We start from the raw sequence: 27,128 nt of genomic DNA on the forward strand, positions 1-27,128 counted from the left end.
TCAGTTCTCAGCCTTGATTGTGCCGTTGAATTTGCTGTGGGTGGAATCATCCTGGAACACGTAGATTATGTAGTTGGGGGTCAACGAAGGGGTCATTGATGCTGACAATATACATTTTGCCAGAGTGAAAAGCAGCCCTGGTTACCAGGTGCCCGATACAGCCGAATTCATTCACTCTGACCTTCACCATCGTGTCTTGGGGACGTGACTGGCACCGCACCAGAAGTCGTGGTTGTCTGCCGAATGGGGAGGACCAGAGAGCCACCATCCGAAATGTTTTGGACCCTATTCAGTAGGAGGCAAAAGGGCTTATTAAGGATGGAGTTACCTGATGTGTCTTGAAGTGAACCGTTGAGAATGGCATGAGGAAGGGACCCTTAGCACCAAGTGAGATAGATCAGCTTCCAGAGAGGTGGTGTAAGGTAAGAAGCACACAGCATTGCATTTTACACGCAAGCGTGAGGTTGCATATCCTCTCCTGTGGCAGGTGACTTCACAGAGGAGGTTTCAGAGTTTGGCTCTGCTGCAGTCAGTATGTAAAAACTGGTGAAACGTCAATGATAATACCTTTCAAGGATTTATATTGGTTGGATTTCTGTTTAAATTTTCACATTCTTTTGACTTATTTTTATCCCATTACATGCTTTGTACTCTTAATAATCCTGTAGCTCTTTTCTTTCTCATTTCATACCTATCCTTATAGTTTTTCTATTTATCTTTTTATTATTATTTTTAACTTATGGAATCATGTTTAGAGGAAATGGTGTATGTATGATTTCAGTCATTTAGAATTTGTTGAGACTTCTTTCAGGACTCAGTATGTGTGTATATTCAGGGAAAAAATGGTGAATTCTGCCATTGTTGGATAAAGTTTTTTTCTGCCCATTAGGTCAGGCTTGTTAATCTGATTGATAGGGATAGAAGTCTTCTGTATCTATGCTGATTGCTTTTTCTCTATTTTATCAGCTACTGAGACATGTTTTTAAATACTTTCCTTGGTAGGATTGCAGTTTTGTTGTATTTTGCTTTTATGTATTTTGAATATTGGTAATTAGATACATAAAATTTTAGAGTATATTTCCCTTGGTTTACTGACATTTTTATCATTATGTTGTTACCTTAAAAAATCAATGGTAATGCTTTTTGTCCAAAGCTTATGCTCTTTGATATTAATTTGCTTATACCATCCTTTGTTGGATTAGATATGACTGATATTTCTTTTTTCATTCTCTTATTTTTAGCCTTTCTAGTTGAATAAATTAAAAAAAATGTTTAATGTTTTTATTTACTTTTGAAAGAGAGAGACATAACACAAGTGGGAGAGGGGCAGAGGGAGGGAGACACAGAATTTGAAGCAGGTTCCAGGCTCTGAGCTGTCAGCACAGAGCCCGATGTGGGACTCGAACTCACAAACCATGAGATCATGACCTGAGCTGAAGACGGGTGCTTAACCGACTGAGCCACCCAGGTGTCCCCAAATGAATTTATTTTTGATGTGTCTCTTCGTACAGTGTTTAACAAAATTTCTGCTTTATAGTTTTTCTTTAGTATTTAGTCCATTTATGTTTATTGTAGTTGTTGGTATAGTTGTATTTATAGCTGGCATCTTATTTTCTGCTTTTGTTTATTCTGTTTTATGTTTATTTTTTCTTGTCCTTTTGGTTTGCTTTTTTAATGATTATTTTTATTCTTTTAATGGCTATTCTGTTGCTCTTGTTAAAATACATTTTTTTCTTTGAATACAATTGTGGGTTGACAGTATTTTTAACAATTAAAGGTATTGTTTTAGTGTCTTCTGACTACACTTGTCGCTGTTAAGAAATTAGCTGTTAGACCAACTGTGGCTCTTTTGAAGGAGATACTCTGTAATTCAAGTGAGGGCCTACTTATACTTTTAGCCTTTGGGCTTTTTTCCCTGCAATCTCCTTTCCCTAACATACACCTGCAGCCCCCAACTCAGATCAGTGGGGAGTCGGGAAGATGGAAAAGTTACTTTTTGTTCATCTCTATTATATTTGGTTGTGGCCACTGGGAGCTCTAGCTTTACTTGGTGCTGGTTCTTCATCTAACTTCCAACTTGTGTGGGTACTTGCCTGCCTTCTCATTCCTTTTGTTCACCTTGTTAGACAAGTGCTCTCAGGGTAAACATCAGCTTAAGTGCTCTGGATATCTCTGAGGGTATCTCTCAGAGTTCTTGCCTATACAGTCACTGGCCTAACAATTTGGTCCTAGTTCACTGATGCTTTTAAAAAGGTTTGTTTATTTTCTTATTTTAAATTTAGCATTTGGATTGCTTTTGGAGGGATAGAGTTGTCCAGATCTCTAGCCCACTATATTGTAAGAAATAGAAATCCTGTTTTCTTGATTTAATGAGTTACTAAAACAGTAAACCAGGGAAAATAAACTCCAGATACCTTGGAGTCTTTAGAAGAAAGATCATAGTTTTGCTAAACCAACAAATGTGAAAATAATGTCAGTATTTTTTTGAGGAGGGGAGAGGCAGAGGGACAGAGAGGAAATCTTAAGCAGGCTCCAAGCCCAGCGCAGACCCTGATGTGGGGCTTGATCTCGTAACCGTGAGATCATGACCTGAGCTAAAATCAAGAGTCAGGTGTTTAATGGGCTGAGCCACCCACGCACCCCTAATGTCAATATTTTAGATGTTAATTTTGATACTCCTTTTTGAAGAAGTAGGCATGTAGACTAAAATAACATTGGCAGTGAAATTTTTTTTAAGACTGCCCACAATACATTATTAGATCTACTTACCATTATTAAAAATGAGTATAACTCTTCATTAATAAGCATAATCATCATAGGCTTATTTTCATAGGATCATTTCCTAATCATCATAACTTTTATCCTCATAGTATGATGAAATAGGTCTTTGATTTAAGTGATGGATATTAGTTCAGTCCAGTTATCCCTTCTGAAGAGTTAATTAGGCAGAAAATAACACCAATCTTATTGCTTGTATTGCATCCCACAGGGGATTTCAGAGGGACTAGGATAGCTCGTTTCAGGTAGTAGCAAGTTGAATTGACCTGACAGCCTCAGTGAGTTTATAGAGCACTGGGACGACACATGGCTCCTTTCCAACCTGAGTGCTAAAATAGTGGTGGTTTTCAAGTAATAGGAATGAGTCCTCTAGGATTTGGCTGATGGTTGTGATGGAAAGCACATGTTAAGGTATTTGAGAAAGTTCTTCCCCCCAGATAGCACTTTGCTCCCCACCTCTACATCACAGGGCAAAGGTTTCAGAACCTGATGAGAAGACACAGAGCAAGGCATAAAAGATCAAAATGTCATACATGTATGTACTGAGAGCTAGGGAGGGTGGAGGACATAGCTTGGTATCTGTGGGCAAGTAGGTTTCCTTATGTTGCGCTCCCACCTCAGGGAATCTTTGCACCCCTCAGGTACAAATGCACTTTCCAAGTGGAGTACCTCTCTAGGTAAGACTTGAGATGGGGAATATGAGAAAACGACTCTGTGTGGATGGGCCTGGGTTCAAGGAAAAAGGGGCAGGAGTTGAGCTGAGTGGTTAGGCATGCTGTTTATTGTTTTCAAATTTACCAACTAGGTGAAGCATTTTCTTTTCTCTTGGGTATAATGAATAAAGGAACAGAGAGAGGATGAAAAGGTTATATTAAGTCTAGCCACAAGGGAGGAAACATCAGGAATGGGGAGGAAGCATTGAAGAAGTTCAGGTAACGTTAAAACTTTTTCTAGCAGCCTTATAATTCATACTTTGTGATACTAATAATTGGAAGCGAAGCTAACATGTTAAAAATATATTACTTAAAAAATATGCTATTTTTTTATGACCTAGGTTAAGTATCCGGGTATGTTATGTAATTTCCAAACTGCTTTGTGTCTTATTTTTATAGATGAAGAAGCTAAAGCACAGAGGTGAAAATGCCCAAGGATATGCAGTTGGTAGAATGGTTTGAACCTAGATATATAACTCAGTATCTTCCTACTTTTTTTTGCATTTTCATGAGAAATACATAATTTTTTGATTGAAAAAATTTACATATGTACTGTAACAATTTAAGCAATGTCTAAAGTAGAACTCTTGGATCCCACAACTCACACCTATTGTACTCATTGTTAATAGGTATTGTATCTCTTTCTATGCTCTTTTTTTTTTTTTACTTAGATATTTACATATGCATATGTTCTTGTTAAACAAACATGGGATTATATTCTACATACAATTTTTTTTCTACATACAATTTTTAATGTAATTGTCAATATTTCAGTTGACATAGAACTTACATAAAATATATATTCAGTATGTGTGTATTGTAAATATTTCCTCCTAGTCTAAGACACGATGAGGCAATAATGGTGTCATGAGGATAAATTTACAACTTTTATGAGTGTTAATTTAACAATTTTTTCTTTTATGCTTAGTGCCTTTTTCCTAACAAAGTTTTGCCTACCTCAAAATAGCTAAGATACTCTTTATGATCTTTTCTAGAAGCTTTTTTGTTTCAGCTTTCCCATTTAAGTCTGTGACTCATCTCCAGTTAACTCATGAGTCAGAGTTTCCTGGGATGTTTTATGGTTCAGTGTATACTGTAACATGGTAATGTTTTGTGTGATCTTGAAAAAAAACATTGTATTTTACCTTTGTTGAGTATTCTATCAGTGTCTAAGTTGGTTGATAGTGTTATCTTTCTGTATCTTTACTGACTTTCTGGCTACTTGTTCTGTCAGTTACCGAGTAGAAGGTATTGAATTTCCCAGCTAAAATTGTGGATTTTTTTATTCTCTCAGTTTTATCAGGTTTTGCTTCAGGTATTTTGAAGGTCCATTATTAAGGGGCATAAATAATTAGGATTGTTATATTCTCTTGTTGAATGACTTTTTTTTATCTCTTGTGAAATGACCTTTATCCCTTGGAGATACTCTTTGCTCTGGAATCTTCTTTCTTTTGGAATCTACTTTTCTGATGAAAAGTGTCCCATCAACCTTATTGTTCTTCCTCTCTACATAATGTGTCTTTTTACTCTAGCTGCTTTTAAGTATTTCTCTTTAGTACTGCTTTTTAGCAGTTTATGATGTGCCTTGGTGTGATTTTGTTGTTGTTGTTGTTGTTCCTTCCCTCTTGAGGTTCATTGAATTTCTTAAATTGACAGTTACCAGTTTTTATGAATTTAAAACTTTTCAGCCAGTATTTCAACCTTCCCCCACTCCTGTCACCTTTGGGATTTTCACTGCACGTACATTAGGTTGTTTGAAGTTGTCCTATATGGTTCACTGATGCTAAGATGCTCTGTTCCATTGTCCCCCCCCAATTTTCATTCTGTGTTTATTTTGGATAGTTTTTATTGCTAATTGCCATGCCTTCAAGTTCATTAATCATTGGATCTGCAGAGTCTAATCTGTTAATCCAACTAAGTGTATTTTTCATTATAAGACTAATTTCTAGCCTTTCAGGCCATTTTTGTATCTTCTGTTTCACTTTCTTAAAAGTTTATTTTGAGAGAGCGTGTGCATGCACAGGGGGAGGGGCAGAGAGAATGGAAGAGAGAGAATCCCAAGCACGGTCAGTGCGAAGCCTGATGTGGGCTTGATCCCACAACCCTGGAATCATGACCTGAGCCAAAATCCGAGGTTGGATGCTTAACCGACTGAGCCACCCAGGCGCCCTTATTTCACTTTTTTATCATGCTTATGCTATGCTTTCTTCTTCTTTCTTGAGTGTATAAACTATACTATCCATTTTAATAAATTTTTCTTCTGAGTCTATCACCTGTGTCATTTTCCTGATTGAGTTTTCTTCCTAGGAGTCCTGTTTTTCTGCTGCTTCGCATGTGTGGCCATATTAAGCCGATGTTGGACATTGTGCTTTTTATATTGTTAGGTGCTGGAGTGTTTGTATTCTTTTTTAAAGATTTTATTTTAAAAAAAAGTTTTTTTTTTTTTTTTTTTTTTTTTAAAGTGCTTTTGTGCTTTTTCTTGAACTCATCCAAGTGACATGGAAGCAGTTTGATCCTTTTTGAGTCTAGCTTTTAAGCATTGTTACGACAGTCTGGAGTAGCCTTTAGTCTGGTATCACGCCACACAGGCAATACCTTTCCTAAGACATTGCCTTGTATTTTAAATGCTCTTTGGCTGATTGCTACACTCATACTCCCAGCCCTGAGTGATTCCTGAAGCTTGTTTTGCTTAGTCCTTCAGATTTTAAAATTCTCTCCCATTTTTATATTGTGCTCGTACTGCATACGTTTCAGATGGTTTCAGCCTTTAAAATTTTTTTTCCTTAAGTTTTCATTTCAATTCCAGTTAGTTACCATACAGCGTAATAGTCGTTTCAGGTGTAGAATTTAGTGAGTCATCACTTACGTGCAACACCTAGTGCTCATCCCGGGTGCCCTCCTTAGTCCTCATCACCCTGTTGTACCTGTCTCCCTGACCACCTCCCCTCTGGTAATCCTCAGTTCCCTATAATTAAAAGTCTGTCTCATGGTTTAACCCCCCACCCCTAACCCTGCCATGTTCGTCTGTTTTGTTTCTTAAATTCCACATAGGAGTGAAATCATATGGTATTTGTCTTTCTCTGACTGACTTATTTAGCTTAGCATTACTCTCTAGCTCCATCCACATCATTGCACATGGCGAGATTTCATTCTTTTTGATGGGTAATTTGGGTGTGTGTGTGTGTGTGTGTGTGTGTATACCGCATCTTCTTTATCCATTCATCAGTCAATGGACAGTTGGGCTCTTTCCATACTTTGGCTACTGTTGATAGTGCTGCCTGAAACATGGGGGTGCATGTCTTCCTTTGAATCACTGTTTTTGTGTCTTTGAGGTAGATACCTAGTAGGGCAATTGCTGGATCATAGGTAGTTCTGTTTTTAACTTTCTGAGGAACCTCCATACGGTTTTCCAGTCAGTCTTTTTATTAAAATCTATTAAAATTATGTTATGCTAGATTTTAGTGATGAAATGATTAAACTGGTTTAGTGATTAAATTATAGTAATTTCATAATAGCCTAAAGGAATGATTACACCTACTGAAGTACATAAAACACGCAGGGTCAGATGAAACACTCTTGTTATCAGGCCTTTATCTGCAGTGGTTATGTAGAAATGACATGTATGTATATATCTTTTGGTAAATAACTCCCCCCCCTTTTTAAAAAATATTTTTTAATGTTTATTTTTGAGAGAGAGAGAGAAACAGAGCATGAGTGGGGGAGGGGCAGAGAGAGAGGGAGACACGAATCCGAAGCAGGCTCCAGGCTCTGAGCTGACAGCACAGAGCCCGACACAGGACCCGAACTCATGAACCGTGAGATCATGACCTGAGCCGAAGTTGGATGCTTAATCGACTCAGCTACTCAGGCACCCCTAAATAACTCCCTTTTATTCTTCTCTCTTTCCTTCTCTAGGAAGAACGTGTTGTGAATCACATGGCAGCAAAGATTATTGAAAATGTCTGCACTACCTTTTCTGCTCAGGCCCAGGGCTTTATTACAGGAGAAATTGGACCCGTTTTATGGTTCTTATTCAGACATTCCACTGTTGATTCTCTCAGGATAACAGCAATATCGGTAAGTGGAGCATCTTTTAGGGATATATCTGGGTATACTTAAACACCGAATTTGAAGAATTGTGCCACAAACAGAGTAAATCTCACCGGATAAGTAGGACACAGAAATATCAGAGTAATATATTTGGTGAGAACAATAATTTTCTCCTAAAGTAAAATTTTCAAAACTGGGGCTGGAAAACCTTGGGACTGTTGGGAAATGGTTTTAAAAATCATTTGGAAGTGCTAGTGGGTGGGGTACAGCATTTGTTTTGGTTTACATTTAGTGTTCCCTGACTTTTCCTGAGCTCCCTCTTTCAGATTTTCTGCTAAATGCATTTATCATGAATTAATTATAGAGTGAATTCATGTTAGTGTTCAGGCGTCTGTGGTTTTGCAGCTTTTATATTTTGATTGGTTGTCTACTTCTTTGCTCACATGGTTGTAGTGACTTGGTGTAGAAGATAATTATGTATGAAGATGTGTTAACATGGTTATATCAATTTAACAGTCTGTTAAACAAATACAACCCTTGCTCATATGATTTATGAAAACACTCTTTTTGATCACCGGTCTCATCTTTCTGTTGCCTGCTCATTGTTGCACCTCTCCCTTTGGTGCCTTGTTTTCTTTGCTTAAACCTCCAACCCACATTTTTCTCCTGCATCCTCCATAAATGACTTTCCCCCATACTTGGCAGAGAAAATCAACCTCCAGTGGTAATTATCCCAGTGTCTGTCTGCCACGTCTGTAGACCTGTTTACATCCACACCTGAGCTGTCTTTCCCTCCTGTTACGATTGATGAACTGTCCCTTCTTCTGCAGAGACAGATCTCTCCCATGTTTCTTCATGTCTTCTTCCTGTTCGCTCCTTGGGAATCTCATTGAAATGCTTATTTTTTCCTCTCTTAAGTCCTTTGATTTTTATTTTTATAATTTTTTTCATGTTTGTTCATTTTTGAGGGAGAGAGAGAGAGAGCGTGAGTGGGGGAGGGCCAGAGAGCGAGGGAGAGACACAGAATCCGAAGCAGGCTCCAGGCTCTGAGCTATCAGCACAGAGCCCTATGTGGGGCTTGAACTCATGAACCATGTGTGAGATAATGACCTGAGTCAAAGTCAGACGCTTTACTGACTGAGCTACCCGGGCACCCCTCTTTCCTAAATCTTTAACCCTCTTCTCTACTAGATCCTTCTAATCAGCATTCGTGTATTCTTTACCCCATTAAAAAAAAAAAAAAGCACATATACAAACATATCAAAGTGCCTCTGGGCTGCATATCTCCCTTCATGGCCATACTTCTTTAAAGAGTTACTGCTATAGGGGTGCCTGGGTGGCTCAGTCGGTTAAGCATCCGATTTCGGCTCAGGTCATGACCTCACAGCCCGTGAGTTCAAGCTCCTGTGAGGCTCTGTGCGGACAGCTCGGAGCCTGGAGCCTGCTTCGGATTCTGGGTCTCCCTCTCTCTCTGCCCCTCCCCCAATCACGCTCCATCTCTGTCTCCTTCAAAAACAACCATTAAAAAATAAAGTAATAAAAAGAGTTATTGTTACCAACTATTCCTCCTTTCTGGCCCGTTTCCTCTTTAACCCAATGTGGTATCTGTCCTAAAATGCCACTGAGGCTGATCTTGCTGAGATCTCCACTGGCTTTCATGTTGCTAAATCCTGAGGGTATTTGTGGATATTTTCCAGTTCTTATCTTAAATTGACCAAAGTAATTCTGAAGATTAAGGGCTAACAGTCTGCTTACTGAATGTCATTAAGCAAAGGATATGGAGCATCTGTCTGTCTTTCTTTCACATATACACACACATGTGCTTCTGGAGCCATATAATTTCAAAATGATAGAAAAGAACCCTAATTATCGTATTAGTATTTACAGAAAGACTGTCAGAAGGAGCTTACAAAGTATATCAGGGAACTTCCGTGACGCCTCTGGGTATCTTAGAACATCTGTTTTAATCCTGGCCCTTAGAAAAAAGTCTTCCTTTGATTGGGTTTATGTTATTTTCTTTTATTATTATTTTTGAATGTTTATTTTTGAGAAGGAGCATGAGTGGGGGCAGGGCAGAGAGAGAGGGTGATACAGAATCCGTAGAAGGCTCCAGGCCTTGAGCTGTCAGCACAGAACCTGGTGAAGGGCTCAGACTCATGAACTGCGAGATCATGACCTAAGCCGAAATCCAGAGCTGGACGCTTAACTGACAGGCGCCCCTGTTGGGTTTATGTCATTTTCATCTTTATACTTGAGCGTGGTTTCTTTTCTTGGTTAAGTTTTTTTCCAGTTCCCGCCTAAGTTGTGTGCCTTCTAGCCCTTTCTTTACCTGAGCTATTAAATTTCACACGTTCGTTTTGGGGTATATACATATATATATTTTTTTAACTTAAAAATAGGTCTACTTGCTTACTTTTTGAGAGAGAGCACACGGTGGGAGAGGGGCAGAGAGAGGGAGAGAGAGAATCCCAAGCAGGCTCTGTGCTGTCGGTGCAGAGCCCACGTGGGGGCTCTGTCCCACAAACCGTGAGATCATGACCCGAGCCGAAATCCAGAGCTGGATGCTTAATCAACTGAGCCAGCCAGGTGCCCCTCTTATATTTTGTTCTAGCACTTTTCTGAGTCATTAATTTTTCAGTGAAATGTTTCAAGTCGTCCCCCAAAATTCTCACTTACCTTAGCTCCAGGCTCTTATTCAGTATCCTGTGTTGTGTATTGTTTTTCTATCTCTTGAACCTCCTCCAGTATGAAACAGTTCCTCGGTCTTTTTTTTGTACTTCATGTCCTTGACAGTTTTAAAGAATATGGGGCTTTGGTTTTGTAGGGGAGGCTCCAACCGGGTCTGTGTGCCGCTTCCTCATGAAGCCCCCCCAGCAACGTTGAGGAGGGCTGCTGTGCGAGGATCATCTGTGTATATTATTCCTTCTCTGTCAGAGGTTGGCGGACACGTTCTGTAAAAGGATCAGATAATAAATATCTTGGGCTTTGTAGGCCACGTACAGTCTCTGTTACACATTCTTTCTGTTTTGTTTTCTACACCTCTTTGAAAATGTGAAAATCCTACCTCATGAGCTGTGGAAACACAGGCCTTTGGTATTTTTTGGTACTCTATTGTGAGGAAGCTCTTTCCGTTCTCCCACACGTGTGTATGTATGCATTTCTGCCATTATTGTGATGAATAACTTCAGTGGGTCTTAATGTGACACTCCTGCTTCTGTTATTTGGATTGTTTGTTTGGATGCTGAAGTCATCCTAGATCTGGCCAGTGTCATCCCTTCAAGCTGGCTTCTGTGTCCTGTGGACCTACTTCTATCATTGTTTGAGCCCTTCATTATCTTCTGACACCACACAATGTTCTGGCTTAATTTGTACTTGCTCTCCGCTAGCTCTGGAATCAATCATTTCTTCGGGCAACCTTTGGTATTTAGAGGACAGGATCTGAGTGCTCTTTGTGCTTACTGCTATGAGGTGTCTTTGTTTCTAGGCCTTCTGAAAATTCAAACTTGGAAAAAATATATCCATACATAAACATGCATTTGTAAATGCGTGTGTGTGTGTGTGTGTGTGTGTACCATTGTACATATGTGGAACAAAACTCATGCTTTCACATCGACACTTCCGATTTTAATCCAATACCTTAAGATTCTTTCTGGCCTTCTCATTTTCCATGTTTGTAAATCCTTTCTCAGAGACAAACCTGGTTTCTGTGATTCTCAGTATCTATACTGATTTGTTCACTCAGTGAGTGAATTTATTTGTTCTGTGAACAGGCCCATCCCCTCTGGCCACCTCCGCTGTGTCATCCTCTGTCTTCTTTGTCACTGCCACTGGTGCAGCGTTGCCCCTTTCCCCTCGCTGCCCCCTCTCCTCAGACTCTGACATATTGAACCTTGGGAGGGGAAGATAGAGGAGGTGGATTAGGGAAAACGAAGGGTCTCTTCTCTTAACTCCTTCTGCTTCCGTGCTCACATGCAGCTACTTAACCTGTCCTGGGATGCTCATTCCTGAGTCTCCGTCTGGCCCCGTCTACCTCTCCCTGCAACTCTGTTGCTGCCGCCATAGTCCAGGCCCCACCATCTTTCTCCTGGCCCACTGGAGTGGCCTCCTCACTGGCTTCCCACGGTCAGTTTGCCCCACCGACATCACTGTCCACACAGAGCGCACTTCATGAAAACACGTCTCCTCTCTCTTCTCTGCTGCAACTTTTCAACAGCTTTCCACCATTTTTCTTAAAGGATTGGCACAAACAGAAGTTCAGAATTGGTGAGTGCTTTCACTTTCAGGGCAATATTTGTTATTTAAGCAGGTAACACATCTTGCTACATAAATTAGTTACCTTAGCTATCTGAGCAGTCAGCACAGAGCCCAACGAGGGGCTTGAACTCATGAATCATGAGACAATGACCTGGGCTGAAGTTGGGTGCTTTACTGACTGAGCCACCCAGGCGTCCCTCTGGTAGCACATCTCCTGGCCCCTCGAATCTCTCTGTAGTTTTGCTCATAGCAATGACTATAGCTGTATTTATGTAATGTATATAAGCACGATTTTTCCCCATTAGTGTTACTCCTGGAAGGTAGGAGCCCTTTCCCTCTTGTGCCCTTCGTCAGCACATGTGATGGGTACTTGGTAGGTCTCTATTAACCAGAGGAATGCATGAGCTCTGGCTGGAGAAGAAAGGTACTCACTGTTGGGGCGCCAGTCTGCTTCTTGTCCTCTTATAACAGTCTGTGTCTGCTGCCTTTGTCACTGATTTTCTTACCCATTTCTCACCCAGTTCTCCTGGTCATCTCTTGGTCCCAGAGCTTCCCTTATACCTTCCCACTCAGGAATGCCTCCTTGGCTTAGGGATTGGTTATTGGGTGGAGTGGACCTGACTTAGGAAATGTATTGATTGGATAAAAACGATCACTAGAATTAGGGTTATAGGGAATCTCTCTCTCTGTTAACCATCGTGGGAACCAGAGAAGCCCGTAGAGTTAGATCGAGTAAGATGGAGACTATGAGAGAGATAACTGGAGTAAACATAATTACTAATGGGCTGAGATGAAGGGGGTAAAAAGTGAAGAATCCTATAGCATGGTGGTTTTCCCTGGGGTTGGCGGGGAGCTTTTCAAGCAACACTGACAACTTCCTCCACTTTATACACTCCTTGCCCCTATTGTGATATATCATAAGATCTCTTTAGGAATCAGATGAGAATGTGTGTAGTTTAGAGAAGCTCCCAAGGTAATTTTGATAGGACGTTAAAAAAAAACAACATTCAAAAGGCAAACTAGAAATCGTTTTTAAAGTTTTTATTCCATGGTGATTCTGTCCAAGTTTGTAATAGAGGTATGGCCTCCACTTTTGACTTAGTCTATTTCTTAGAAATTGCTTTCATGATGCGGACTGTCAAGAATTCTGGAGGTAACACAGTGTTCTTTTTGAGGCATGTTTTGAAGTGAATTTTGGACTAGAAGTGTTTTTTTCCCAGTCTTGAAATGTAGTCTCAAGCACTGTTTTAATAAGTAAGTATTTCAGAACCAGAACACTGAAGATCAGAGTTGAGATTTGATTTTTTTGATTCAGAAAATACAAGCACTAATGTGCTACTGAGCCTCCATGAAGCTCTCAACTGTGTTTGATATCCAGAAGTGGAGGGTTAAAGGTTATTTTCTGCATGAGCTTTTTAAAATGGAAAGTCTGTTAGGCTTCTGAGCCGCATTCTGAAGATGAGACATTCTAGTTGCCCTCATATTGGTTTGAATACATTTAGAAGTAGTCTGGACAAATCTTTTACCAAGAAATATCCTCATTATGATCAGGTAGGGATTTTGTACTGACAGAAAGTCAGTTTTGCTGTGCGAACTGCTCTAACGGTTTTTAAAATGCCAGTGACACTTAGTCTTTTGTGTCTTGAGGTCTCTGTTGGGAGAACCCTTAATCTTGCTCAAAAGTTCTGATGGTAGCATGACCTTTAGGGACTCCATTTAAAATGCTCTTTTGGGGCACCTGGGTGGCTCAGTTGGTTACCTGTCCCAGCTCTTGATTTTGGCTCAGGTCATGATCTCACAGTTTGTGAGACAGAGCCCCATGTCGCTGTCCACGCTGACAACATGGAACCTGCTCAGGTTCTCTCTGTCTCTCTCTCAATAAATAAACTTCAAAAATGTTTCTTTTTAAGTCTTGGATTAAGTAATGAAATAATTCTGTTTTGATTTTATATACAGCAATCTTCTTACATACCTTATAAATGAGTTTTATTTTAGGTTTATTTATTTTGAGACAGTGCATGCATGCACCTGCACAAGCAGGGAAGGGGCAGAGAGAGATGGAGGGAGAGAGGGAGAGAGGGAATTTCAAGAAGGTTCTGCACTATGAGTGTGTAGCCCGACATGGGGCTGGATCCCATGACCACCTTGAGATCATGACCTGAGCTGAAATCAACAGTTAGATGCTTAACCCACTAAGCCACCCAGGAGCCCTTAAATGAGTCTTAAAAACTTTCATGTTCTGGAATCAGCTAGCTTTGTTTTTAGTGAATTTATTTTTTGTAGTCCTGTTTTCAGATATTAGTGTCTACTTTTCTGAAACATACACGATTTGGGCTTTAGACTTTAAGAACTGTACTTTAATGGTTTCCAAACCATCACGTCTAACTTAGCCATCTGTAACTCCCATGGAAGGACGAGGAGAGAATGAAATACAATTTGAAAGGTGTCCAAAGTAGAGATTGATTTTTTTTTCTGGGTATTTCATTCTGATATGGCTATCTGTAAATGATTACAGATCCTTGGTATATGTTTGAAATAGAGTCAGTGATTATTGTTTTCTAGCTTCATTGAAATGTCATCGACATAACACTGTGTAAGCTTAAGATGTATCACGTGTTGATTTGATACATGTATATATTGCAAAATGTTTACCGCCATAGTGTTAGCTAACCCCTGCATCACATCACACGATTACCATTTCTTTTTTGTGGTGAGGACATTTACGATTTATTCTCTTAACAACTTTCACATATATACAACAATATTATTAACTGTAATCACCATGATGTACATTAGATTCCCAGAACTTACTCATGAAACTGGAAGTTTGTACTTGTTGACCAACATTTTCCCATCTTCCGCTCCCCTCGGCCCCTGGTAGCCACCATTTCCCTGAGATTTTCAAGAAGTCGAAAATATTTTTGAAATCTTTATCTTTTCCCTTCCCCTTTGCTTTTTTTTTTGACATATTTGTAACCATTCATCTCATATTTGATCTTTTCATTGATCAAGGTTATATAGATCTGTTTAACATATAAATCAGAAAGAAGGAGGTTATAGGACATTAATTACAATGAATGCTTTTGTGAAACTGTTTCTGGCTTAAGTTTATTTCTCTTTGGAGTCGCCCAGAATATGACCATCCTTTTTGCTTCAAAACTTTTGAGGTCTTCCCATGGATTGCTTATGGCACAAAATTCATAAGTCCTGGTTTGGTAGAGCATCTCTGGCTCCATCCTGCTTTTCTAGATGAATCATCACATTTTCCCCTTTCCTACTGATTGCTTTTCCTTCTTCACCTGAAGTATGTTATCAAAGCATCAACTTCCCCTTCTTCAAACATGCTCTGCTTCCCTGTGTCTCCATGTGAACACGTGTTCTCTTCTCTCTGGCTAGAATTTATTTTTAAGTTAATATTTAAGAATTCCAGTATACATATAGTTCACATATGCTGTTGTGTTAGTTTCAGGTGTACAATGTAGTGACTCAACTATATATTACTCAGTGCTCATTATGGTAAGTGTATTCTTTAATCCCCATTCCTCCACCCCCTTCCCCTCTGGCAGCCATCAGTGTGTTCTCTATAGTTAAGAATCTGTTTCTTGGTTGTCTCTCTTTCCTTTTTTTTTTTTTTTCCCCTTTTGCTGATTTGTTTCTTAAATTCTGCATATGAGTGACATCATATGGTATTTGTCTTTCTCTAACTGGCTTATTTTACTTAGGATTATACTCTCTAGCTCCATCCATGTCATTGCAAATGGCAAGATTTCATTCTTTTTTTGTGACCGAATAGTATTCCTGTGTGTGTGTGTGTGTGTGTGTGTGTGTGTGTGTGTGTGTATACCAAATCTTTATCCATCCATCAGTCAGTGGACACTTGGGCTGCTTCCATATCTTGCCTGTCGTAAATAATGCTACAGTCAACATAGGGGTGCATGTATCCCTTTGAATTAGTGTTTTTGTATTCTTTGGGTAAATACCCAATAGTGTGATTACTAGATCATAAAGTAGTTCTATTTTTAGCTTTCTGAGGCACCTTCGTACAGTTTTCCCACAGTGGCTGCACCAATTTGCATTCCCACCGACATTGCAAGAGGGTTCCTTTTTTCTCCACGTCCTTGCCAACTCCTGTTTTTTCTTATATCTTTGATTTTAGCCATTCTGACACGGGTGAGGTGATACCTCATTGTGGTTTTGATCTGCATTTCCCTGATGAGCAGTGAAGTTGAGCATCTTATGTGTCTGTTGGCAATCTGGATGTCTCCTTTAGAGATAGATCTGTTCGTGTCTTCTGACCGTTTTTTAGTTTGTTTTTTTTTGGTGTTGAGCTGTGTAAGTTTTTTATATGTTTTGGATACTAACCCTTAATCAGAGAGGTCATTGGCAAGTATCTTTTCCCATTCTGTAGGTTGTCTTTTTGTTTTGTTGATTGTTTCCTTTGCTGTGCAGAAACTTTATATTTCGATGTAGTCCCAACAGTTTATTTTTCCTTTTGTTTCCTTTGCCTCAGGAGACCTATCTAGAAAAATGTTGCTATGTCTGATATCGGAGAAATTACTGCCTGTGTTTTCTTCAAGGGTTTTTATAGTTTTAGGTCTCACAGTTAGGTCCTGGCTAGAATTTGCTTACTTTTCCACCTGGTCCACTTCCCCCCTACCCTTCAAAAACTGGCTCGAGATCATCTTCCTACGTAGCCGTTGTTTACTGCTTTACCTTCTTTTCCAAACGAATTCAGTGAGCTCACTTCTGTTATGGTGCTCATTAAATTCTATTACTTTATAAATATGTCTCATCTCTAATAGTTCGTGAGTGAGTTAGGAAAAGCTCAGATGTCTGATTATCTTGGTTTGAATTCCAGCTTTGCCTCTGACCAGCTATATGCCTTTGGGCAAGTAACTTAAATATTCTATGCCTTAGTTCCATTGTCTATAAAATAGGTAAACAGTAATACCTTTCTTATGTTATTGGGAGAATTAAATGTGATAGTATTCAGATAGTCTGAGATAATCATGTTTCACATGCTAAACAATAAATGTTAGATATTTATTTTTATGGGTATTTTTTCACCCCTTAGTTTAGTGTCTGCAAAAAGAAGGCACTTGATGTTTTTTATGACTTCAAGGGAAGTTTTTCTATATCAACTTACAAGTTAGTTTGTCATTGCAGTTAACCCTTTATAATTTGCATGCTCATCATAAGAGTCTCTGTTATCTTACAACAACTTTAGTTTTTATGGGTGTCTGGATTACTGTTTCATGTTTAAGTATGCTGAAACTTTCTGACTTTGTTAGGCCAAAATAAGTAGTAAAGGAGCAAGGTAAGCAGCCTCTGCTCCTTGGTACAGAAGCGTGTTATCGTCCCGAGGCCTGGTTAATGCACTTGGAGCTGTCTGACAGATCTGTTCTCTTGTCTTTGCAGGCCTTGTGTAGAATCACTCGCCATTCTCCCACTGCCTTCCAGAATGTTATTGAGAAGGTGGGACTGAACGCAGTAATAAACTCCCTGGCCTCAGCCATCTGCAAAGTTCAGCAGTACATGTTGACCTTATTCACTTCAATGTTGTCTTGTGGGATTCATCTTCAGAGGTTAATCCAAGAAAAGGTTTGACTTAGACTTCACCTATTACTATACTTTACAAATTGTTGTTGAACCATTACGATGGCAGGAGAAAACAAGTAATATCATCTCTGTAGAATTTATTTTTCATCTCAGGGGACCTTTTTGAACTTTGCCAAACCTCTGTACCACAGGCCATTTATCTGAAGATATTGTAAGAGTCTTTTAGTGATTAAAGTAGAAATCCAGTAAATGGCTCTGCCCGCGTATCCCATTTTCGTAATGGAAAGTTAGAAAATTTATGAGTCTTTCTTCTATGCTAATATTTTTTATGCCTCCTTCTCCTCAGCCCCCGTCTCTTTCCCCATGTGCTTTGCCTTCTGTGGGGAGAGTCCCTCTGTGTTCTCTGCTTACTTGGACTTGCCTAACACTCGGCTAATACAAAGCACCTGGACAGCTCCTTGTCTCCTGTTTTAACTTCGTTTCCTTCTAATCCTTTGATATTCCTTTATTTTATATACGGTAGAGTTTTTAAATATTCAGTTCCGATCACAAAGCCGCAGGGCTCTAAAGAAGTCTCTTCTGTAGCCTTCCTCAATGTGTCTTCTCTTGGTGCCTGCTACAGAGTGATCCGCGAACCAGAAGCCTGGGTATCAGCTGGGAGGGGGTTGGATACGCAGCCCCTCGGGCCCCATCTCGGGCCTGCTGAATCTGAATCTACATTTTAATGAGATCTCTAGGTGGTTTGTTTGAACTTTATGATTTGAGAAGCCCTGTCCTAGAAAGTTAGTGTTGAGTGAGGTGTTACCAGGTAGGAAAAGCGGACCGTGGTGGTATAGACGTGTTTGGAAAGCTTGAGTCAAAGCAAAAGATATTTTTATAATTGTACAGCCTTTCCCAGGGTTTTATATGCTCATGTGTTTTATGAATCTTCACAGGGGGAATGTAGCGTGTGGCGTTCTTGAAACTTACTGGACTAATCATCCTTTTTTAGAGGGGAGATACTGGTCATATTGGAGTTTTGAGAACACAGTCAGGGTAATGGCACTAACAAGTATAGAGGGGAACCACTTAGATATACTCTTTGCCTTGGTTCTTCTGTGTTGAGGTCTGCACGTTAAATTCTGGTTTTTGTAACGTAAGTGGAAATGTCAGTAAGTAAGAATCATTGATTGACGTAGTAAACTCGATCTGTCAAAGTCAAGATGGAGAGTAAACTCCCTCTTACCTTTACTCTGATCAGTCTCCTTCAGATTCTGCTAAGGAGCTGGAGCCTCAGAGACACATATTTGTTTCTAACAGTCTGTGTATCTAATTTTTGCTATTAAATTTTCCAAGTCATTAAGTATTGTTACATTATTAGGAAAAGCACCGCTTGAGTAGTTTTACCGTGTAAACTGTGATAAGAGTGGCCGAGAGTTTTAGCGATTGGGTTTTTTTCCCCACCTTGAGCACAAACATGGATTGATTTCATTTCAAGTATGATATTTCACAAAGGTAATAAAATAGTATGCATCGACGAATATGATTTTTATCATTGTTTTTATGACACACAACTAATATTCCGCATATTATAACAAAATGAATGGTTGAACGATGAAATGTATTGACTGATAAGTAATCTTCTGATTTTCGTTAGTATTGGTACTGAAAAAATTTATTGTGGTGGAAATCACATGATACAGAATTTACCCTCTTCACCATCTTTAAGTTCACAGTAGTGGTGAGTATATTCACTCTAAAACATTTTCATCTCGGAAAACTGAAACTCTGCCCGTGAAACATTTAGGTTGTTGTGTTTGAAGACTGGATTTTGTTTAAATCTGTGGGAGTAGGCCGCCTCTGACGCGGAACTGGCAGAGGAAGGAGGGCTGTGTCTCGTGCCTGCCGTATTGGGGTGGAAATCCAGGTTCTCGGGGGGAATTCTGTTGCACCCTCAGGGCATGGAGGGCCCCTCCTTACTGCTGGGCTGTGGGAGTCCACACTTTCCACGAGGCCTCCCCTGATGGCCCCCTGGCGGGAGTGGGGGGTGCTCCTCAGGCCTGTCTCCCCTGGCACTGTGGGTGGGGGGTGTGAGTCCCATTCCTGGTGGCAGGTGCCAAGGTACAGGCTTCCCGCTCCCTTCTCTGATGCCGTCTCGGCAGGGGGAGGGAAGGGCACCTCCTTACTGCTACTGATGGGTGGAGGCCCAGGCTCCCCACGTGATCTGTGCTGACGCCAGGGTTGGGGCGAATGGCTGCTGTTACTGCCAGGTTGGGATGTTAGCGCCAGCTCTCTACTTGCTCCCTTCTGGAATTGCCCTGGCGGGGAGCGTGTTGGCTCTGCGTGGGGTTGGCATCCAGGCTCCTCACTTTGCTGATAGGGGCGGGGCCGTGGTTTCCCATGGTGTTTGGCTGGGGTGGAGTAGCTGTTGTTTGAAAGTTTTAGATCTTTCTGGGCTGCCCCTTTCTTGATCCTTTGGCTTGAGAGAGCTGGCCTTTCTTGTGTCTTGTGCCTGTTGGTGTTTCTAGGCTCCTGGATTACCTAGCACCCAATCTGGGATATCTGAGACAAAGAGAAAACCCAGTGAACTCATTGCCATGTTGATCCTCAGGACCTGTCTCCTCTCTCTTTCAGAGGCACCTCACATTTGTTTTATATACGATGTCCAGGATTTTTAGTTGTCCTTAGTGTGGAGAATAGGAAAAAGTGCATCTTCTCTCTCTCGACCTTTCATTCTTAAAATGGTTCTATGGCAGGTCAGTAATATGCAGTGAATTCTCATTTAAAATATAACGCTCTTTTTTTTATTAATTGAAAAGAATTACCATTTATTGAACATTTACCACGGGTCACTTAGTGACTTGGAGTCCTGGGGTGTTTGCGGAGGAAACTGAGCGTGCTGGGTAATTTTGTCAGGTTCGTAGAGGGCATAAGTGCCAGAGCTAATGCTCATGCCAGACAAACAAGGACGTGGGGCAATTTTGGATAGTGTTAATGCTCTTAAGGACATAGGGTGTCTGCAACAGGCGGTGTGCAGGGAGTGGAGCCAGATATCGTTACCGGGGGGGGGGGGGGGGGAGGGAAGGCCTCTGAGGAGGTGATGTTCTAGCTGAGCCCTAAATGGCAAGAAGGAGTTTGCCCTGTGAAGTTCTGGGGGAAGAACTGTGTAGCTGAGCTTCCCTGTGAGGTGGGAGGATCTGGAAAGAGAAAGAAGGCCCCCAGACCTGAACCTAGTGAGTTGGTGGCGGGGGGGGGGGGGGGGGGGCTGGGGAGAAGGGAGGCCAGTGGGAAGAGGCTGGGACAGGCAGGAGACCTCGCTCATGTAGGGTTGTGACACGAGCCTTCTTCACAGATTTTGACAGAGTGGCCATAGTTGTGTTTTTACTGAAAAGTGCATTAAAGAAATATACATGTGTGTTTCAGGGGCAGATTTACCAACCTTCCTATTGCTAAGTTGAGTTTCTGTCCTGAGCGTTTGCTCGTTGACCGGTTAGAATGGGTGGACGAAGAGGGGACCTGGGAACACATACTGGGTGGGTTCCTTCCGGTTGAACAGGAGGACAACCGCACATGCTCTTTTTGGGGGCCATCGCCTGTGTATCATTATCTCTTTAAAGTTGAAAATCAGTCCCCAAAGGCATTCGTGCTATTCCTTTTAATTGCAAGAAATTACTGTTTAGGGTAGCAAATTTAGAAGAAACTAGAGAATGACACAAAATCAGCTGTAATTTCACTGCCCAGAGATAATTACTGTTAGCAGCCTGGTCTGTCTCTTTAGTCTTTTGTCTGTGTGTCTATGTGTTTTATGTACACATTTATAAAATTATGATCAAAATGTGTAGATTTATCTTGATAGTACATTGTCATTTAAATATTCTCCAAGAACATTAAAAAACATTGTATAGTTTTTCATCTCATGGCTTTCCAACAGTTGAATTCTTTCCCACTGTTGAACCATTTGCCTCTCATTGTTGGTTTCCACTGTCTCCGATGTAGTGAACATGCTGTTCTATCCATCTTTGTGTTCACCGATAATAGATTACCACAGGTATTAGCCACATTTAGAAGGCCCTGCGTAGACAGTGCTAGACTATTCTCTAGAAAGGTAGATGATGACGGTACTAATCACTTACAGTTTAACCAGCAGCCAATAGAGCCATGCTATGTTTTTCTTCTAATAAAACGTGGAGTTTGGGATTATTAGCATTCTGCGTGTTTTCATAGTTATTTGCAGTTAGCAATTAACCTGACTCTCCATTTGGATTATGCACCTGTAGCCAAGTTCTCATCGTAAGCTAAACTAACCAGCTTATTATCCCCTTCGGAATCATGCTCGTGTTCTCAAGTGGGTGTCAGTATGCTGAAGGAATTTGTTCAGTTTCCCTGTCGCCAGCATTAGCTGCTTGCGTATCATTGTCTTTACACGACCATTATCCAGCAGCCACGTGGATTCACTGTTTTTTTATTTTGTGTCATCGTCTTCAAAAGGATTGGCTTTCCGATAAATGTGCTAAATGGCAGAATATTCCTTTATCCAAAACAAGTGTTAGTTCCATACACTGTGATGTGAAAAGTGAGTGATCGCAGCCATGGTGACAGGGGACTCCCTTGAATCACAAATCAGGTGTTATGAATATTCCAGTAACTGGAGAAATTGAGCAAAACAAAAAATGATAAATGGTTTTTCCATTTTTTTTCTCCCCAAATATGTTGAGGACGCTTTTTGAACCATTGGTAAATGGTACTTCGTGTGTAACTCTTACATCATTGGTAGACTTAGGGAGTTGATAACTTTTTCACAGTTCAGATGGGTGAGTGGCTGTGAACAAGAGACTTCTGGAAGGTGTGACTGGATGGATGTAAGACAAACCATGTAGGTTAGGTATTCATCCTTGCCTTATTAAGCTTTTTTGTTTGTCGTTGCTGTTTTAATGTTATTTTTCTGGTTCTTCCAGGCTGTTAATGTATCCTGTAAATCTTCCAGATCAGGGGCTGGAGGAGTTTGGGAGTTCATAAATGTATTTCCTGCTGTTTTACTGGGGAGAAAGATGTTGGGTGAGGTCATTGCAATTTCCCTTAATTGTAATATCAAGAAACTTAAAGTAGGTAATGCTATCCTAATTTATTTTTATCAGGTTATATTTATAACTTTTATGAATGTTGGGGTTTATATGTTTAGCATAGAAGATTCAGAATGTATAGCATATGGAGGACTGGAGTGCTTACCTCCCTGAGCTAAACTCTGTAAAAATTCTGATCTTTTATCCCTTTCAAATTCATACTTGTGCCTGGATACATGCACATGCATACACGTGTGTACACATGCATTCACATACTCCTTCCTCTCTGCTGCCACACACACATACTGTTAGAATCTTCTCGTAGAAATTGGACTAACTCCATACTGTTGGTAATCTGTATTTTTTCTTTCCAATGACATGTTAGGAATGTGTGTCAAAGTGAGTATAACTTCAATATTATTTTTAAAGGGTAATCGCATTCTGTCACATTAAGGTATCCCCATTTATCCCAGCAGCTCACTCTTGTCCCTCTAAGAATTATTTTTGCCATTATTTTCCCAGGGAGAACATGCTCATGGCTAAAGCCATTTGCATGGCCTTCCTTAATTAGTCCCTGAGGAGAACTTTTAAGTAAAATTACTAGGTTAGTCTCATTTTTAAAAAGTTCTTTTTCCTTCATAGATTACATAGAAAAGACACTGTGGTTGTACGTATGTTTGGAAATAGACTCAGTGCCGGTAAAAAGTGTGGTAACATTGCATCCAGATGATGTGTCTCTCATATTTGCCAAAATATTTTGGTTTCAAGCAGTATTAAGTGCGTGGTTGCAGTCCCATCATGCCTTTTGGTTTACTTTTCTATCTAAAAATTTCAGCCAGGATACTTAGAGGCCACATGCAGATTCTTATTTTCTTCTTTTCATAATCTTTTAAATTCGTGGAACCACAGTAAGTTATTTGTGGGTTGTTGAAAGCTGTGGCTCTGTTACTTTGGTCCAGAAATCATGCCAGTTACAAAATCTGTGTCTTGTGATGTCCTGGTGTCTAGTAGAAGCTGACTGGTTGCGGAATTAAGAAAATATGAACAGAACAAGAACAGAATCTTAAAAGGTATCTGTGTATACTAGTATGGCTGAGTAGATACCCCACAAACCCTCTCACTATAAAAAACTTAAAAATGCTCGATAGTCCTTACAAAGACAAAACTGAGTTTTTTGGGAATGTCACAGAAACATCCAGAAGCTAACCCTGAAGATGAAACGAAAATCTGAAGGGCTACTGTGAGTGTGATGGGGCTGTAGCCTGGGTTCTTAGAGTCTTAGAGGGGGACTGGAGTGTGTGTGTCTGTGGTGTGCACAGAGTGAGTGTTTGTGTGTGTGTGTGCGTGCACAGGGTTTGTGTGTGGGGGGTGTTGGGTGAGGGGTGGGGTTGTGTGTGCGTGCAGGGTGTGTGTGGGTGCGTATGTGGTGTGTATGGGGGTGGAGGTATGCGTGGGTGTGTGTGTGCGTGCATGGGGGTGTATTATAATTGTGTGTGGGTCTGAGTGTGTGTTCAGTAAGAAGTGTGAAGCCTGAAAACCACTGAGAGAATAATGTAATTGGCCCACATCCGCGTCGTCAATTTTCAGTACATGTGAATGTCGTCTCATCTCTGCTCCCTTCTCACTTGTACTTCATTTATACACACTCCTGCCTCTGAGTTATTCTGAAGCAAAACGCGGACATTGTATTGTTTGTAACTCATCTATATCTGTAGAAGATAAGCAACCTTTTAAAATAGATACATTCCCAGTATCATTTAACACCTACCAATTAATAAGTTTTTAATACAGTCATATATCAGAGATCCCTACACTGGCTCATAAATTATTATTTTCTAGATTGTTTGAATCGGGATCAGATCAAGGTGTGTGTATCTCCTTTCTATTTCATGTTGATTTGTCTCTCTTAATCCTCTTTAAAAATCTATAGATTCTCTCGCTCTTTTTTTTTTTTTTTTTTTGTATTTATTTTTTTAGTCCTTGAAATGAATCTGTTAAGGACAACAGTCACGGTTCACAGGCCTTTCCACATTTGGATTTTGTTGATTGAATCTAGCAAACAACATAGACAGTGTGGCGTCCTTTAAAATGTTGCTCCTGTGTTTCTTGTATAGGCTTAAAGGTTTGATCAGATTTGAGTTAGATTTCTTTTTCTTTTGAAGACATTTCATTGGTGGTGGTTTTCATAATGGAAGACACACACTAATGACCCAGCTGTTCCTTTTGTGCTACGAAGAGTGAACAGTGGCTTCAGTTCAGTCTACTCTACAGATGATATCTGTGTATTTATCTCTCTATCTCTATTTGTGTAACGTTTGTATTATGTGCTATTTATTTTATAGATACTTGTATCTCTTCATCTCATTTCATCTACCTGCCCCCTACCCTCCAGTGGTCCCGTATTTACCTGTGGGTAAAGGGTTGAGAAAACCCTTTCCTGTTTTGTGTGAGAATTTGACTTTCAGTAAACTTTCTAGCTCTGTGTTTCTGGAAACCTACGACTAACCTGTCATCTGTGGAGTTGTTACAAGAGAGATTGGTGCCTGTGGGCTAAGCCAAGGTGGCTTCCACGCCCATCCAGGGTGACTCTTTTCTCCCTGCGCCTGGGCCATGCTGCTGGGGCTGTGGCGAGAGCAACATGGGGTGCGGCCTTTCCAGCAAGCCCTGGTCCTGAGCAGACTGGCTGAAAATGTGATGCACGGTCGTCCTTTGCGTCGGTATGTTGCATTGACTCTAAAATGACCTCTGGTGGACATTGAAATATTCTCTCCCTTCTTGAGACTAAAGGATAGCAGAAGCCCATTTGTACCGTGTGTGTGTGTGTGTGTGTGTTGTAATGTATCTCAGAGATCACTTCATCGTCATTTATAGATAGGCTCTTTGTCCCCCTGCCCCCACCTCACTTTTAAAACAGTGCTTCATAGTGTATGCACTGCATTTTATTCAACCATTCCCCTCTCGGAAGATATTTGGACGTTAGGTCTCTTTTCTTACATCATAAGACTAAAATACGAAAAGGGAAACTTGAACAAATTTTTAAAGAAAATGTAAGTGGCTGTCTTTGCGACCTTGCTATAGGGAAAGCTTTCTTAAGGCTTAGCATCCAGCTTATGAAAAATAGACTACACATAAAAAGGAAAAGACAAGACAAAATGGATGTAGTCTATGCAGAGTTACTTCACAGAAGAAGAAACTAGAAGGGTCCATAATCTCGGGAAAAGATGCTCACACTGAATGTTGATGAATAGAATGAAGGTTAAAATGAGTCAGTTTCATATACTTCAGGTTGGCAAAAATGTAAGTCTGCCACTAAGAGTTGTTGGTGAAGATAGGGGCCAGCAGGAACCCTCCTGGGTGAAGTGGTGTAATCACTTGGGAGTGCAATTTCGTACTGTCCAGTGAAGCTGAAGATGTACATAGCACAGCAATAAATCTTTTCATGAGGAGTGTATCCTTGTACGGTCGTACACAGAAACAGGGTTGTTTGTCTCACAGCCTTTTCCAGTGTCCTACGGTGGCAAGAAACCTAAAAGTCAACAAGAGATTGGAAAATTAAATTGTAACATGTCCATAGGGTGGAACAATATACAGTAAGTAAAAACGACTGAACTAGGTTGAAAATGTATTGGTTCTTTTAAGAGTCCCATACTCTTAAATACACAGAACAAACTGAGGGTTGCTGAAGGGGAGATTTGTAGGGGGATGGGTTAAATGGGTGACAGACATTAAGGGGGGCACTTGTTGGGACGCGTGCTGGGTGTTGTATAGAAGTGATGAATCACTCACTGGGTTCTAGTCCTGAGACCAATACTACATTGTATGTTAACTAACTTGAATTTAAATAAACAAATGAAAGAAAGATGTGGATAAATCTCATAAATAAAACTGAAAAAGGTAAGCTGAAAAAGTATATGGACAATACAATAACATACACAAAGTTTAAACTAGGCAAACATAGAGGCGCCTGGGTGGCTCAGTCGGTTAAGCGTCTGACTCGGGCTCAGGTCACGATCTCACGGTTTGTGAGTTCGAGCCCCACAGTTGGCTCTGAGCTGACAGCTCAGAGCCTGGAGCCTGTTTCAGATTCTGTGTCTCCGTCTCTCTTTGCCCTTCCCCCACTCACACTCTGTCTCTCTCAAAAATCAATAAACTTAAATATTTTTTAAATAGGCAAAAATAATTATCTGTATTTTTAACGGGTGTATAATTGTGTCGTAACCAGCAGAGTCTGAGAGTGCTTTTTACCTTTCATAATAGAGGGAGGGCAGCAGCTTCAGCTGTGTCTCTGTAATATGTTGTTTCTTTAAAAAAAAAAAAAAAAAAAAAGAAAAAGGAATTTGGGTTTTTTTTTTTTAAATGCCAAGATTTAGTAAAGTTGAATGGATTGTTAAAATCACTTCACCTTTTTCTGTGTCCTTGAAATGTTTCATTATTTGAATAAAAGGATTCATGTTATAGCCCTGAAGTTACAATTTACATTTTTCTTCACTTTTGGAAAGTTTCTGATAATCTCTAGGGAACGTTCAGTAGTTTTCTCCTTGAGACGGTGTGTGTGGTGAACGTGGCCGTGGTGTTAGGTATGCTAGTGTGGCTACCACACGGGTAGTTTTTACTCATATGTAGTGTGGTCTAGAAGGAAGAGCCTCGTAACCTCTCCTAGGTATTCATTGATGAATTTGGTTTTTGAGGTGCAGGAATTCTTAAAAAATTCTGGTGTTGACTCACAATATGACTA

The 27,128-nt window shown here is 40.3% G+C and overlaps 1 protein-coding gene across 6 annotated transcripts in view; it reads left to right on the plus strand.

Annotated features, from left to right (window-relative positions):
- The window catches only part of ULK4 (unc-51 like kinase 4), a 569,816-nt gene that overhangs the window by 106,381 nt on the left and 436,307 nt on the right, over positions 1-27,128 (plus strand). For all 6 annotated transcript variants that reach the window (XM_053903940.1, XM_053903943.1, XM_053903944.1 and 3 more), the window contains 2 exons: positions 7,407-7,568; positions 17,214-17,396. In XM_053903940.1, the coding sequence (XP_053759915.1) occupies positions 7,407-7,568; positions 17,214-17,396 (345 nt within the window). The remainder of the gene's footprint in view (positions 1-7,406; positions 7,569-17,213; positions 17,397-27,128) is intronic.

This window comes from Panthera pardus, unplaced genomic scaffold (assembly GCF_024362965.1).
Source record: "Panthera pardus isolate Hobbes unplaced genomic scaffold, ASM2436296v1 HiC_scaffold_16, whole genome shotgun sequence".
Classification (NCBI taxonomy): domain Eukaryota; kingdom Metazoa; phylum Chordata; class Mammalia; order Carnivora; family Felidae; genus Panthera; species Panthera pardus.